Source organism: Haliotis cracherodii, unplaced genomic scaffold (genome assembly GCF_022045235.1).
Source record: "Haliotis cracherodii isolate W230 unplaced genomic scaffold, xgHalCrac1.p SCAF_14, whole genome shotgun sequence".
Classification (NCBI taxonomy): domain Eukaryota; kingdom Metazoa; phylum Mollusca; class Gastropoda; order Lepetellida; family Haliotidae; genus Haliotis; species Haliotis cracherodii.
In genome coordinates, this window is record NW_027266269.1 from 3,435,789 (window position 1) to 3,452,762 (window position 16,974).

The window sequence follows — 16,974 nt, forward strand, 5'->3', positions numbered from 1 at the left end:
GATCACGATAACACATAAATTTCCGTCTGAACCTGTTGAACATCTAGGCTTGTTTCATTTGAGGTTATAGCATTACAGTGAGGTCTGGGCGAAAGGGAACATAATATGGTTCAGGGAACGGAGGCTAACTACTTGACGGTCTGTATCGCCGTCGTGATCTTTAGAGCTAAGCAATTTGAGCAATCTTAGACAGCGACTCGACACCTGTTTGCACCTATCAGATACCAGTCACTATTGTCACTACTTCTCTCTCCCAACAAAACAAATGCGACAAATGTTGGAAGTGGAAATACATGTTGAGATACATGTTTTAGCTTTACCGGAATTAGATGTATCTTATGTTAAAAAATATATTAATGGTATCTGTGATGGTGGTGCAATTTTTGTCGCCATTGTCTTGCTTTTTCTGGAATTAGTATGAGTACCAAATACATGTATTGAGATAAGGACTTGTAAAAGGGCTCATCATTGAACCATATGCAGTCCAACCCATTACATTGGCGTGTTGTTTTGTTTGTTTGTTTGTTTGTTTGTTGTTTAAGGCCTCACTGAGCAGTATTCCAGCTAATTGACGGTGGTCTGTAAATAACCGAGGCTGGACCGGACAATCAACTGATTAACATCATGAGCATCGATCCACGCAATTGGGATTTGATGACATGCTTCAACCAAGTCTGCAACTCCGACCACCCGATCCCGTTATTTACCGCTTGCTCGCCGTGTTTTGAAATGTTAATCCATAGAAATTGGTTTTACAAATCATAACTCATGTATCATGTATTCAGATATATTACTGTCTTCGCCCATTGTTTCTCAATAACAATACTGGTATTCAACTAAGGGGAGGGGACTGAATGTGCATATGTCTGTAGGAATGTATTTCCGTGATGTTGCAGAGCAATATTGTTATATTTCTGTCTTCATGTTCCGATATTTCCGTCAACAGTACTTTGTATATTTTACACTGTTAACTGTTGTACTTGTCTTCATCTTTTGTATTGTATTGTACTCTAGTTGAAGGGGTGATAAACTTATAATACATAAACCACTGGCGCATAAAGGTGTTTTGATAACACTGCGCTGTAGGGGAAAGTAGACGACGCTCTCTGTAGGGTTCCACTGTCCACTGTAGGGACATCAGATTTTTATAATTACACACTTACAGGTCTGGAACAATTGTCGGATGCAGCATGTCACGTGGGAGGATGGAGAGTGGTCAGGTGGCTGCACGGAGTAGTTGGAATATTTGATCTTGAAGACAGATGTTTACAATGACAAACAATAACAAAGACAATGTTGAGTGAAGGTAGCTGAAATATTAGTCCACCCTTATAGCTATAAAAACAATATTTCATATTTATTAAGATTACTAAAATACAACACAACCCTTTGTCCGATAGAGGTAACTGTGGAGGGATATGTTGTTTCACAATAAGCTTGGTAACATGGTCTAGTTTGACGTCTTGGCGGCGAGTGTCTGAATTCCATTAACGTGTGTCCTATCCTAAAACTGACTTATCAGCAAATCTCGCTGCATTGGGCGAGACAGATACAAGAGCAAGGCATGTCATAAATCCGAAACCTACTGCTCCCGTAAGAAAGCCTTGGATCGCGTGTGTCAGGGAACAAGCGCCATCTGATTGATCAATAAGGGTAATAGTTGGAAGGTGGAGCAAAAAGCATATTTTTTTCCGTCTATTTTAAACTTATAAAACTCGACGATTTTCCGGACACTATCTAGACGCTCTCCAATTGATCAATCTTACTGAATTTTTGGTCGTTTTTCCGTTTTCATGTTTGCAGAGCTATTTCCATGAATGTATTCTTTTGTCATGGTTCATTAAATCACACTCAGGCACTAAGCTGCTTGTTTTTTCACACTCGACTAGTGAAGTGTCTCATCGTGTCTCATTGTGTCTCATTGTGTCTAACTGAGTCATATTGTGTCTCATTGTGTCTTGTTGTGTCTCGTTGTGTCTCATTGTGTCTTATTGTGTCTCATTGTGTCTTATTGCTGAGTGTGGAATAAAGTGCACCCACCAATCAGTTATTATACAAATATGGAAATATGGTGAACACGTTCGTTGATTCCTGTGTCCTTCACACCTCCTCGTCAACCGATTCAAACACCATATTAACAGAAGGGAGTATGCAGCAGTGGAATAAGGTGGTGGAGTCAAGGTAGCAGTTGGTTGTGGAAAATGTCAAGTGGACAGCAGGTAGCAGTTGGTAGCGGAAAACGTCAAGTGGGCAGCAGGTAGCAGTTGGTAGTGGAAAATGTCAAGTGGACAGCAGGTAGCAGTTAATGAGTGGAGCCAAGGCATCCGATAACAACGGCATGAGCCGAGCTAAGTGTGGCGCCAAAGTACGGCCGCCTTATCACCACCACCACCACCACCACCACCACCACCAACAACAACAACAACAACAACAACGTCAACAATGAAGAAGCCCGTCCGACGTGTAAGTGTTCAACTAACTGAACGGGTCTCTGCACTGGGAACAGTTGCCACTTGATCCCAGTGTGTGTTCTGTCATCTGAGTTTTATCCTTCGACAATAGACATGGCTGCTGTCTTCTGAAACTTCTCCCACTGAACCTCATTAGAATCGGTTTGCAGCAACCCATGTTTAATTCTTAAAAGAAGCGACTAACGGGATCGGGTGGTCAGGCTCCCTGAATTGGTTGAGACATGTCATAATATCCCCGTTATGTGTATCGATGTTCATGATGTCACTCATTGGATGGCCTGGTCTGGACGGTACGGACCGCCGTTATACAGCTGTAAAATGCATGCGCTGTTAAAAACAAACAAAACTTTGGCACACAACCAGTGATCATGGAAATATATTCTAATAGTTCATGATGTCACTCATTGGATGGCCTGGTCTGAATGGTACGGACCGCCGATATACAGCTGTAAAATGAATGCGGTGTTAAACAACAAACAAAGCTTTGGCGCACAGCCAGTGTTCGAGGAAATATATTCTGATAGTGCTTGTGTCAGCAAAAGGTACAACAGACGCATATAAATGAACATTTCTTCTCTTACATTTAAGTATTAACATACTTTCACCTTCTTCTTGACAGTATATTCCGTTTATTTTATTTAGAAATAAGTTAAACAAGGCACAATGCAAGTATCAGTGAATAAACAGATTCAATTTCCAAACACATATGTATGAGTATAAAACACTTCATATACATGTCCCTATTATTGAGCAAGCAAACACTTGTGTGGCCTTGCGTGTCAAATGGTATTGCACCAGAGCAAGGTGCAGCAGTGTCTGCAGTCACCGATACGAACACCTCACAAATTGTAGTTGGAGAGAACCCGTCATAATCAGGGTAAGAATATAGGCAACCAGGCTATGCTTGTCGTAAGAAGCGACACAATGGAACGGACGATCAGGCTCGGTGACGTGGTGGATATCTGTCATCTATCCCACAACGTGTAGGCTGATGTCCATGTTGTCTTATCGACAGCTGTTTAATGACATACCGCCGTCATGCAGCGTGAGTACTGCTGACTGCGGCGTTAAACAAGTTGGAGAGGATAGTCCGAATGTGGTGCATGTGCATTGAGTACTGGAGGAGTTGTGTCCCTTGAATATAGCAATCGCACAGTTCATCTGGTTCAAACAGGACATTGCTTGACAGGGATCAGGTTGTTTTTTATAAAACACCAGGAAATAGTGTTTTTCATGTGCGTTACTATGAGTGTGGTATCATTATCTTATCTGTATGAATGAATCGCTCAACAATTTCTGCTTTTTGTCAACAGCCTCCCTTTGAAGATCGTGTGTATACGATTAAAATAATAATCACCTATTTAGAAATACAATAATCTATCTGTAAACTTGTTGCACATAGTTGCAATATTTGCATTTTCAAATATACACTAACTAAACACGATTGATGTATGTTTCGGCCACGTACTTGAGTTCATACTGAACAAATGTTTCTCATGCACCTGCGCTTCTAAAAATCTTCGCAATCGCAACTATTATCTTCTTTACTTTTATCTGTCCTCGACAAAAAAAGAGTTTATTGTGTGTCCAGCTGTTTTTGAGTGTATGATTGTTGGGGGAAAAATGTGTTTACACACTGCCAACATGCTTTATGAATAATGGCGAGCATGAACCGTAGTGTCTTTGTTATTCACATATCATATTTATCACATGTATCATATTTATCATATTTATCATATGTATCATGTTTATCATATTTATCACATGTATCATATTTATCATATTTATCACATGTATCATATTTATCACATGTATCATAATTATCATATTTATCACATGTATCATATTTATCACATGTATCATATTTATCACATTTATCACATGTATCATATTTTTAATATTTATCACATGTCGCATTTATTTATCAAATTTATCATATTTATCGCATGTGTCATATTTATCACATGTATCATATTCATCAGATTTAGCATATTAATCATATTTATCACATGTATCATACTTATCATATTTATCTCATTATCCACGGCAACGTTCTTGAGTTCATGCTGAACAAATGTTTCTCAAGCATCTGCGCTTCTAAAAATCTTCGCAATCGCAACTATTCTCTTCTTCATATTTATCACATGTATCACTTTTATCATATTTATCATATTCATAATATGTATCATATTTATTATGTTTATCATATTTATCACATGTATCATATTTACCATATGTATCATATTTATCTCGGGTATCATATTTATCACACAGACAACCCCCATGTTCATGTTATAGTGACAAATGCTTTTTTAGCCATCCATTCCTAACATTATCACAAACACAACCTGATTTTTTAAAACAAATATCATTGACATCAGTTTCACAGCTATTTAAACTTTTACGCCCAATATCATTAGTTTCGGTGGTTAATCAAAACTGGTTATTCTCTTACACTGACGGCGTATATATGTGACGTTTAACGCCTCATCCCAGACATAGTCAGTTGGCCAGCGGTGAAAAACAAGATTTACGTTCCCACATTTTCCTGTATACCCTAAACCTTTTCTATTACATAAAGGAGGTATCTGCACACAATTTCCATCGGGTAGTAATCTTGCAAGGGTGTGCAGGAATTTTCAGGGGATCAAAATTGCATAAATTGAAGGACAAATGCATAATTTGATAAAATTGGCTGTAACATTTTTATTAAGTCATTAAACTATGAAATACTAGAGGACGACGACAACAAGTGTCATCCACAAACCATGAATAAAAACAACGTAAAGGATGCAATGCTTTGAGAGTGAGTGAGTGTGTGAGTTGGGTTTAACATAGCTTTGAACAGTATCCCAGATGGAAGCACCTCACGGCGTGTCACCTTAATATGGAGGAAAACCTGAAGTGGTTCATGTATTAAATGTTTACCACTTTGTTGAAGTAGGGTAGGGTGCTGATAAACGTACAAACATAATCTTGTCCAACCGGGATTCGAACCCACAATCATAGGTTTCTAGCGTGCCCAAGGGAGACAACTTTGCACATATAGTTATTGGACTAAGCCACAGGTGCCCTATAATAAGAGGCTAGGTAGGTAATATCGTACATCCTACAGCACATTACAAGGGCTTCTGTTTGACTATCTCAGCACTAAGATAGCTCAGGTAGGGGGCCAGTGTTGAACCATTACTCCATCAGGTGATGTGTAAACGAGACCAAACAATATGGAGATATCCTGAAATTAGAATGGGAACATGTGATCCAAATGCATACCGCGTAATAACTGTGAACAAGTAAAATGGCTCAACTAGAATTCCACGTAAAACAAATAGGACTAATGGACAAAAATAATGGGAAAATATCATGAGCACATTTGGAGATGGCCCACTCAAACTCTCCACCTAAACCCTGTTCCTCGCCCCGCCAATCCCACAACTCCCCTACTCAACCACCCACCTTGATAATTCATTTCCCTACTCGATCCCGCACTCCTTCAAGTCAACCACGAGCCTCCTCACCGCAACTCCGACCACTTAATACTGCCCCCCCCCCCCCCCCCCCCAAATCTGAACCCTGCAACTTCCCCACACACATTCACCTCCCCCACTCAAGCATTCACCTCACTCCCCTCGCAGCCCGTCCACCCTCACTATATTTTGTTATGTGGCCGTGTGAGAGGCACGCTCGTGTCAATTTAGTGAACATCTCTGTTATTATGGCATCTTACGTTTAGAATTGTATTTTGGTAAAATGTAATGTTTTTGATAGAGTATTTATCGAAAAGCAAATTTGTGTTGTTAAAATCATTTTTGCATTAATGGACTGCTATATACATTGTTGTTATATTTATTTTTGCAGTCAACCCTGTCCTTCTGAATATCTCGACCATATCTCGGAAGAAATCAACGGTTGGAGAGGAATTGTCTTTCGCTTTTAATTGCAACATTGACGTTTTTTAACACGCACAGCTCGACAGCAGGCAGTCGCCTCTCGCCGCCAGCACAGATCGCTCGCCTCGCACGGTTTGTGACAGATTGTAGTGAGCCGAGTTGTGCAGAGCTCGACCGTTTGTTTACATTTCGGAGGTGCTGTCAATGAAGTACAGTTTGACCGCGTCATGATGAAATCATTTTGAATGATTATTTGACTTTATGAAGATGTTATTGAAACATTATTCTTCAAATTAATGAATGTCTCATTAGAACTAGACTTCCATTTTGTGTAAATTATACATTGACCTTGATGTTTGGCTGATTATTTATTGACGTGATTTGAATAATCTGCAAACAATGACTGAAAGAGACAGAGTACGCACACCGTTGAATCTACAACTAGAAAACACGGATACCCGAGTCTTTACATTCAAGCGTATTCCCTTTGAATACAGCGTGTGCGACGCCTACTGACTCTTAGGGCCACGGCGATGTTTAGGCAGGAAACAATACCGTTACTGTCATACATACTTGTATCAATATTGCAAGCAATTGATAGAAATAATATATATCGATGAATATATGTGTTTGGTTTAGAGCTGTTGTTGTTTCTTAGTTCAATTGCTCACTACCTTAGTCTGCCCTGGGCGATTGTACTCATTCCCGAGGAATGTGGTTACACTACGACCTCGACGATGCATGTATTTAACGTGTCTTAAAGACTACATGACATGCAAAGTCAGGTGACATAACGTTACGCCTGTGACAGACTGTGATCTTCAATATCACTTACTCCTTATAACGAACACTGTAATCAGAGTGTGCGATATACGCATGCGCCGTGCACTATGCAGTGTGCTGACTCTATTTATAGAGGAGAACATAGTGCAGACAGTCCTGGTCTTATCTCGGCTTTATTTTGACGGTGTTAGAGTACACGGCACGACGCATTATGTACAGCCTACTTGTGTGCTGTTAGTTATCTTCACTGTGAAAGTACCTGCTTCCGCATGGTTGTTCAAACCTCTGTTTTATTGCTTGGCACGTTTCCCAATGTAAAAACGTTAACCGTAAACATTTAGCTGTAGCTGTTATCAATGTCTGTTGTCGGGTTATCCATTCGGCGAAGTGAATGTTGATTTAGTCTGCAGTCATTCGCTCCAGACAAAGTAGTGGTTGATAGCATGAACAACTTTACACACTGTCGGGGTGCGATGACGCGCAGCCCTACAGGTAACCCATTGTAAATTCACCAACCATACTGTAGTCGGCTCTTATACAACGGGGGCCACCTTTACAACTTAAATAATGTTGTTCAGGTTACTTTATGTAGCGGTCGTGAAAAATCTGTGTTTGAATTGACTGGATCCCACGTGAAATGTAAATGCGTGACGAAATTCTCAATGTTGAAATGTATGCATGCAATGACAGTCAATATCATCATGGTCATCATGGGTAATCGTGACGAAGTGTTTGCACATGTGATTAGCATGCATGATTACGACAATTCCATAACTGTAGTTAAACGTGATTTTTCACGGTGCATAAGATGTTTTCCCGTACACGTATATGTATAAGAATATGTCAATATTGTTCAGCTATACAATGCACACGCAACGCCCACATGCGTCACTCCGAATGCGCCGTTCACACTCAAGGTGGACTTGAAAGGAAAAACACAAACATATTTCAGTACACGGATGACAGAGGGCAGCGTGACCTGACCCTCGACCAGATCGATAACGTTCCCTAACGCGCAGTATGATATGTGCTCTATAGTTAGGTTGAGCGTCGTGTTTCTGTCTGTACTTCATACCATAGGTTCTGGACTATGTCAGCGGGAAAAGAACAGAGGTCGTGCTTGTTGTCCCTGTTTATTATTTTCATGACAGTCTGTCTTTGGTCTTTATTGTAAATATTTATCAGTTCAAAAACAAACAAAACAAATAACATACCCCCTATCCCTGTGTTAGAAACTTCATTTCTTTATTTCTAGTTCAGGAGGGTAAATCAGTGGAGGAGGATTGGTTGTTGGACAATTATTGAACGATATCAAAACTGTGTTTCAATTTCGCCAAACCAATCACCACATTGCACATTGATGTTAGCAATGATTAACTCCAGCATGTCTGGTAATGTCTTCTCAGTAAGCTTAAGAGAACAGTTTATTTATTTCTGGACATATGTCCTGAACTCTTCAAGATTGAGATGTGTTAATATATACAGTCAACACAAATACTCTACGACTCAAGGGATGACGATTTTCCTTAGGTTTGTCGTAGAAGTGGTGTACAAAGTTTAGTTTTCGAGAATTCATATGGTATTAATTCCACTTGTCTAAAATCAAACCTGGCACTGCTTAAAATATATCATCAATGTCAGTGTGAGGGAAACGTATATAAACATGCACTACAACAAAGCTCACACCAAATATAGATTCTGACTAATCCTTGCTGCTCTCTCAACAATGCACTAACAAAATAACAGACATTGCACAAACAAAATAACAGATATGGCACATGCAACATATAAACATTATACAACTCTTTACTAGCTATTTCAGTTCCTGGTAGTCTCATGCTCTGACCTCCGAGGTAGATATATCAGTTCCTGGTAGCCTCATGCTCTGTCCTCCGAGGTAGATATCTCAGTTCCTGGTAGTCTCATGCTCTGACCTCCGAGGTAGATATCTCAGTTCCTGGTAGTCTCATGCTCTGTCCTCCGAGGTAGATATCTCAGTTCATTGTAGCCTCATGATCTGACCTCCGAGGTAGATATCTCAGTTCCTGGTAGCCTCATGCTCTGTCCCCCGAGGTAGATATCTCAGTTACTGGTAGCCTCATGATCTGACCTCCGAGGTAGATATCTCAGTTCCTGGTAGCCTCATGCTCTGTCCCCCGAGGTAGATATCTCAGTTACTGGTAGCCTCATGATCTGACCTCCGAGGTAGATATCTCAGTTCCTGGTAGTCTCATGCTCTGTCCCCCGAGGTAGATATCTCAGTTCCTGGTAGCCTCATGCTCTGTCCCCCGAGGTAGATATCTCAGTTCCTGGTAGCCTCATGCTCTGTCCTCCGAGGTAGATATATCAGTTCCTGGTAGTCTCATGCTCTGTCCTCCGAGGTAGATATCTCAGTTCATTGTAGTCTCATGCTCTGACCTCCGAGGTAGATATCTCAGTTCATTGTAGTCTCATGCTCTGACCTCTGAGGTAGATATGTTATCCTTTATTTCTCAAGCGTCTTGGACCCAAACCCTTGCTATAACGTCTTCGTACTAACAGGTCATGGGTGTGGTTCCTGGTTCAGCCGTGTCTGAAAGTTCCAGGTTACTTGATAGACTGGTTTGTCCATCACCAGTGAGCGGATCATACATATTTGCTTCATCAATGACATCATATACTCGAGAATCAGTGTCCTCTGTTGACATGTGTACGCCATGGGTAGGTGTGAGGTATTGAAACCTGCAAGAAGATTGCCTCGTTAGAATACTCATGTCTTTTCTTGGATCACAGTGTGTGTTTTACCAACAATGTCAATGGTTGTCTGTCTACATTGATCAGTTATTATTGTACGTACTACATGGAGACCACTTTGGTCAGTTATTATGTAAGTATGACATGGGGACCACTTTGGTCAGTTATTATGGTAAGTATGACATGGAGACCACTTTGGTCAGTTATTATGGTAAGTATGACATGGGCACCGCTTTGCTCAGTTATTATGGTAAGTATGACATGGGGACCACTTTGGTCAGTTATTATGGTAAGTATGACATGAACACCGCTTTGGTAAGTTATTATGGTAAGTATGACATGGGGACCACTTTGGTCAGTTATTATGGTAGGTACGACATGGATACCACTTTGGTCAGTTATTATGGTAAGTATGACATGGGCACCGCTTTGGTCAGTTATTATGGTAAGTATGACATGGGGACCACTTTGGTCAGTTATTATGGTAAGTATGACATGGGCACCACTTTGGTCAGTTATTATGGTAAGTATGACATGGGGACTAAATATGGACCTATTGTGAACCCGTATCTGAGGATATTTCTGAATTTGGCACACTCACCTGTTTCTTCTTAAGTGTTGACAATACTTGTAGCAGCACACAACCAGCAATGGTGTTACAATGAAAAGCAAACCTGCTGCAGCAAGTCCTATAAACAGTCCCACGTTATTACCTGACAAAGAAAAACGAGGTTGATTTGTAAAAACTAATGCAGGGTTTTCTTGTAAAATTTGACACAAGCTGATTGATGTTCTCCAACTGCACAGTCAACCAGGATATATATCCTCTGTTTAAACATGAATCAGCTTGTCTTACATTTTACAAGAAATCCCTATATATGTCTGTTATAAGGGCTGTAGGAAAAGGGCTCTTGGTTAGGTTAGGGGATGGGCATAGGGGTTGGGCACATACGATATGGGTGCAGGTGCAAGAGATGGGGAAGTGGTAGGTGCACGACGGTGCAAGACGTGCAGTGAGTGGCAGGTCTAAGACATAAGGGGTTTGTAAGTTTATTAGATAGGTGAGGGCGAAGTCTGAGTTTAAACCTCGTAGTAGAAGAAAATGTGATCGGGTGAGTAATTTCATTCACATGGGAGGTGTTTCAGCCAAATTGTGACTTCAGGATACATTTCATGTCCCATTTTGTCAACAAAGAACACACCTATAACCAGTCATCAAAGAGGTATGTATACAAGTTTTATAATATTTTTAGCCACACCACAACACAGAAACAACACAGCAACATATTCCAGATACCAGCTAACTTTTACTCATAGTACAATGCGGCAGACCTAACCGACTTTGAAATAAGACCAATTGCATGTGTGTGCTGTGGCAGAAAAAAGGAGTAGGGATTGATCAAATGGTCGAGATATAGTAGAAGTGGTAGGTGTGGCATGAACACTGTTGAACGTCGGGTGGGATTGGTGACGTGAGTAGGTTGAACGATAGGGTTGGAAGGGATTGGTAACGTGGGTAGGTTGAACGATAGGGTTGGAAGGGATTGGTGACGTGGGTAGGTTGAACGATAGGGTTGGAAGGGATTGGTGACGTGGGTAGGTTGAACGATAGGATTGGAAGGGATTGGTGACGTGGGTAGGTTGAAAGATAGGGTTGGAAGGAATTGTTGGTGTGGTTGGCATAGGGTTGGAAGGAATTGTTGGCGTGGTTGGCATGAGGAATAGTGGTAGTGGCTGGTGTAACAGAAACGTATTGAAGTAGGGATCGGAAGGGATATAAACATAGCAATGTGTTTTTCACTGAAGGCAATTGTGGTTAAACACTTTCAACCAAAGCATTCAATGCTTTGATTCACGTGTTTGTGACGGGTGCCACGGATGGGACAGGGTACCTTGCCCTTTATTGCGACTATGTAGTCTGAATCGTAGTTGTACCTTATAGCAGAGATTTATTTTGACTTTTGAAATGGTTACTTTTCTTTCTGAACAGTAATAAAATACTTCCTTTGAGGGGCATCCTTGCACATTGTGTTGAATGTGCACCGTCATATGGTGTATACTTTAATAGTTCTGATCGACACATGTGCATCTAAGTTTGTAGCCATTGGGACAGTAATACTGTGAACACTTTTCATAAAATAATACTTACCTGATGTCTCTTCGCATGTTCCTGTCAACCTGTCACATGGGGTACATCCTCTTGAACAGTTCTTACAATCAGTCCCGTAGTGAAAGTCTACACATCCAGACACACAGGAGGAGCCCAGCTGACAATATCCTCCATCACAACCACCTGGACATGCTGTACAGTTACCTCCTGGGCTGTCACATGGTATGTTGCAGTTGATGCCTTGGTATCCTGGCACACAACCATCAGTGCAGTTAGCACTACCATGGCTTGAGATCACACATGTGTTATTCCTACAGTTCTTGCTGCAGGTAGACTTGCAACTCAGACCGTAATATCCAGGTTCACACTCAGTGCGGCAATACCCTGTCTCACCGTCACAGTCTGAACAGTGATGGGTTTCCTTGCATGGACTGGCTGAAAGTTATGTTACATGTATTATAATTGGTGGCCTTGTGAATAGGAAAATGGGCATGTTGATATTGAAACATGGTAAAGTAGTAGGTCATGACATGCGAATACTTGGTGTCTTCATTGATTCTCAGTGACTCCTTCATATAACTGTCACACTGAGAAACAGTCTGATTGTACCTAAACAACTGTATGATGTCTGAAGTAAGCTTTAAATAAGATACATTTAGGGTATGAAGACGTGATTGTCTTATGGCATTTAGATAATATTATGTGTGTATATATACAGACGACCGTTGCATGATGAGGTTATCATTAACGTCCCTGAGGATGAGGTCCCTGATAGTACCTGCATACGGTCTCACATAACCATGCAGAATGTAGTGCCTTCCTGTAGGACATGGATATTCTTCCAGCTCTACTGATCACTCCCTATATATGTTTGAGCCCACCATGTAGCAGTCCTGTAGTGCCTTCCTATAGGACATGGATATTCTTCCAGCTCTACTGATCACTCCCTATATATGTTTGAGCCTACCCTGTAGCAGTCACGCTGTGCATGGCGATCTGTGAAATCTTGACATTATCACTTAAAAGTACTGGAGCCCAGCCCTGGTCTGTCCAGTTGGCATTATCAGTGCGAATACATGCCCTCTGTGACCAGATACCAGTCTCACAGAGTTGATTAGACATTGTTTGAGTGACGCCACTTGATATCCACTATCATTTCTTAATGCCTTAATATGTTCTTGCTGCACCAGGAAACCATTCTTCCCGCTGTCCGGTGGAATGTTGTTGACCACCTACATACTGCTGGCTAGCTGATCCAAACGTCTGGTATCAATTCCATTCCCTGCTGATCACACTTGGGCCAACAACAAAGACGTTTGCAACTTGACGGTGTGTTGATCCAGTTTCAAGCATGCCTATACATCTGCCTCATTCTTCGGTCGTCAAACAACATCTTTGACGCTGAGGTGGCATACAATGCTCTCTGATAATGATGTGGAACGATTCTGTTATGGCACATCCAAACACAGGATTTCAAGCACTTCATGCACATCATGCCCTTGAGTTCATGCCTCTACCCGTTCACCATGACACTAAGGTCCTGTAGGGGTTGCCCAATAATTGCATACTTGGATATTTAAATATAAATTTGTTGGATGATTTTCTTATATCAGCAAACTTTAAGTGGTATATTCCCCGTTCGGCAAAAGGCAAATAGTACAGTGTGTCAAACACCAAGAACTTGTTTTAACCTCAGTAGCGGTTTTCTTTGAATTGGGGACGAGTTCGTCTGTCAGTTGTTTACGCTATTTCCTTTTTTCAAATCTAATTTGGGGATCTAAGTAATTGTGATTAAGTATGCTATAAAGTTTCAAAACTTGCAAACTTGTTGTGTTGCTTTTACTTGCCCTTTGATCTTATATTATTTAAAATGACACATTATTGTACATAGGTATGGACATAAGCAAATAAAAACACTCAATCAGCAATATACACACAATGTGTTACCTTCAGTAGCAGTTACCAAGCAGGCAATCCATATCATCAGCGAGGCAGCCATCATGTTGATTGAAACTGATCAGAAAGAACAATTAAGTGATATCGCATGTTACCCATTAACATGAACATTTAAACAATGAAATAACAATTGTTTGATGCAAAGACAAAGAAACTTAAAGTTGTCAAGGTGCGCAGAAAACAAAGAGTGTATGTGTATACTCTTCATGTAGCTGAGAATAAAAGAAGATGGACACAGAACATACCACATTATATGGAGTCAAGCTTATAGAAAAGCTTTATTGAAGCCTTGAATGGTGTAACTCTCATGAAACAACGTTTGAGCAAGAGCCATGTGACGATCTTTGAAGTTTTTGTGGAAAGAGCTTGCTCAATTGTACCTCACAAGAGGTGAAATGTATCACACAACGGATGGAGCTGCTGAAATATAGCTAGAAGTTGGAAGCCATCCTGATTGTGTACTTATATATATCTATGTATATACAGCGAACAGATAAGGCAGTTTTACTGGTCAAATTCATTTCTAGTTCTAGTGGGTAGAAGAGTCGAATATAATTGGCAATATTACCATTATTTAACGATATTAGATCACTGTAATACCTTACCTGTGAACATCTGGATCAGAATAGATCTTCAGCAACCCATGCTTGTCATAAATGACTACTATGCTTGTCACAAGAGGTGACTAACGGAATGAGGTGGTCAGGCTCGCTGGCTTGATTGATGCATGTCATCGTATCCCTATTGCGAAATCGTATCCCTATTGGTCTAGACTCGATTATTTACAGTCTGCCGTCATAAAGCTGGAACACAAAAAAACAAATAAACAAAGATTAATGTATCTGAGGCTTAAATTAAACTTTAAGAATTGCATTGGCCTCAGCCATAAATCTATAATTATTACCTGGAATTCTCGAAGACACAATTTCTTATCCAATGACAGTGACACTTCAAACTTTGCCTCCATCCTTGGAACCATTAGTAAAGAATCATATTTTGGCCTTAATTTGGTATATTATTGTAGATAGACCAATTGGTTTGTGTTAGATATTTTAGTGTAGTTAGTGTAAGGTCTACCTCCTGTTTGACTGGGATCCTATATTAGGAACACGTTTTAGCTACAAAATAAAGTGACAGACAAAATATTGCTTTGAGTTGACACCCTGATCCGGAAATATATTGGTCAGACAAGTTGAACTCAGTTGGAATTGAAATTGACTGTTAAAAATTATGAAATTAAATGACGAAAGTGGCCACTCAAACCAAAATCATATAAATCCTTCAGAATGGCATGCTTCCTGGTAGTGTCAAATGGAGATATTTATGATGACAATGGCAGTCCCTAGTATCTGTACTTTTAAGGTACATTTCATGACGACAGAAAGCAGACAGTGTAAAATCCTGGATCAACAATTGAATGTCCTAAAGATAATTCTAAGTCCTCTTCAATTCCGTTAGATTAGGTTAACTGGTTCAGTTATGGTGGTTCAAAGGGGGACCTCTCACATGATCATATGGAGGAAGTAAACAGGGTCCCCTTCATTTCTGGAGGTCCAAGCGGTAGGACTACTGCACAAAGACAACAACCCTGACATTCTGCACATTGAAAATAAACAGTGTCCGCTCCACGGTGTAATGATAATATTACCTTGAAGAAGTGCGTCTATTTTCTTAACATTTTCAAATATATTATCATAAAGACACTCTTTGTGTTCGGCCACAACGTATCAAGGACTAGATCATTGTGTCTATTGTACGGGTGGTCTGATGTCATAAATGCTGTGGTTAATGTGTTGTCTGCTAACTCAAATTATATGATGTGCACAAGACTAACAGACTAACGATTACAGTCATCACAAATCGCAATGCCTGGCTCTCGACTTACAATGTGCCACGAGTCGTAGAGAATAGTTCCAAGCTTTATTGTGTCCATCATCATGTCTTGCACAAGAACCTCTACTAAACTATGTGAGTTAAAAACAAATGCTTGTGTTATGGTTAACATCATAAAGTGGACTCGCATTGAGCAGATTCCTTATTCCTTATGATCCTCGAAAGAATTGTTTTAATTCAGAATGTCAACACTTGATGATAATGGCTGAACATGCATTACAATCTGGTCCTCTCTGCTAATGTCGTTACCCGTGTTATACCTCGATAGTGACATTTGAAACTTTCACTGTGAGCCGCTCAGCGACTAATGCCTCCCGCTTACATAAGCTGTGTGTACACGTTGATACTTGACACTCATATAAGTGTCACGACTGCCGATAAATAGTTATGTAATCAGTCACACGACCAAGCCAAGGCATGTGCTCAAAATATTCATACCCAAACTGTCCGAGATGAACCGAATGTGACTACAAATAACAAACAATACTCACCAACATCTCATGAGAACAGGACAATTGTTAACGCTGCAAGTGTCACCAGTACCCCAGAAAGCCTGTCGAACGGGTAACCTCCCTGTTGTGAGCCACGTATCAAGTGTGCTTGTAGGCTTTATCTATGTCACTGCATGCCTAACTGCTCATTCGGGTCACCACATATACCCGCTTTAACTGTTGTTGTACACATTCATCAGCTATGTACTGTTCAACCTGTGATAAGGATACTGAGATAAGGAACCTGACATGTATCAATGAAGTCTGAATTATGAGTATGCCATTTGGTGTATCACAGAATAATCGTCCTGATGCTGTATAGTACATTGCAACTGCAACAACACCTTCCTGCATTATGTTCATGCTATCAACGCAATACAGGGGCATGAATAGAGCACTGTGACACACGAGTGCTTAATCCATGCCAAATGTCATATGACACTGGATGAAATGTATACACTCTCATAACAAAGATATGGACACTGGATGATGTTCACACACATTCATCCCACACACTTGGACTATGCTATACATTATATGACACCAGATAATGTATGAACACACTCACGACACACAAAAGGACGCTACGACCATGCTAAATAGTTTAATATAAAACGATAACGGAAAAAATAACGAGTCTCGATTAT

At 40.4% G+C, this 16,974-nt stretch overlaps 1 protein-coding gene across 1 annotated transcript; it reads right to left on the minus strand.

The window, feature by feature from the left end:
* Window positions 1-8,277: 8,277 nt before the first annotated feature.
* Window positions 8,278-16,515, minus strand: LOC139460941 (scavenger receptor class F member 1-like). The gene is made up of 6 exons (XM_071242416.1): window positions 16,328-16,515; window positions 14,549-14,746; window positions 13,935-14,000; window positions 12,027-12,422; window positions 10,479-10,590; window positions 8,278-9,865 (listed from the first exon to the last, which is right to left on the minus strand). Exons 2-6 carry the CDS (start codon window positions 14,556-14,558, stop codon window positions 9,679-9,681), a joined length of 771 nt encoding a protein of 256 aa, XP_071098517.1. The 5' UTR covers window positions 14,559-14,746; window positions 16,328-16,515; the 3' UTR covers window positions 8,278-9,678.
* Window positions 16,516-16,974: the final 459 nt, after the last annotated feature.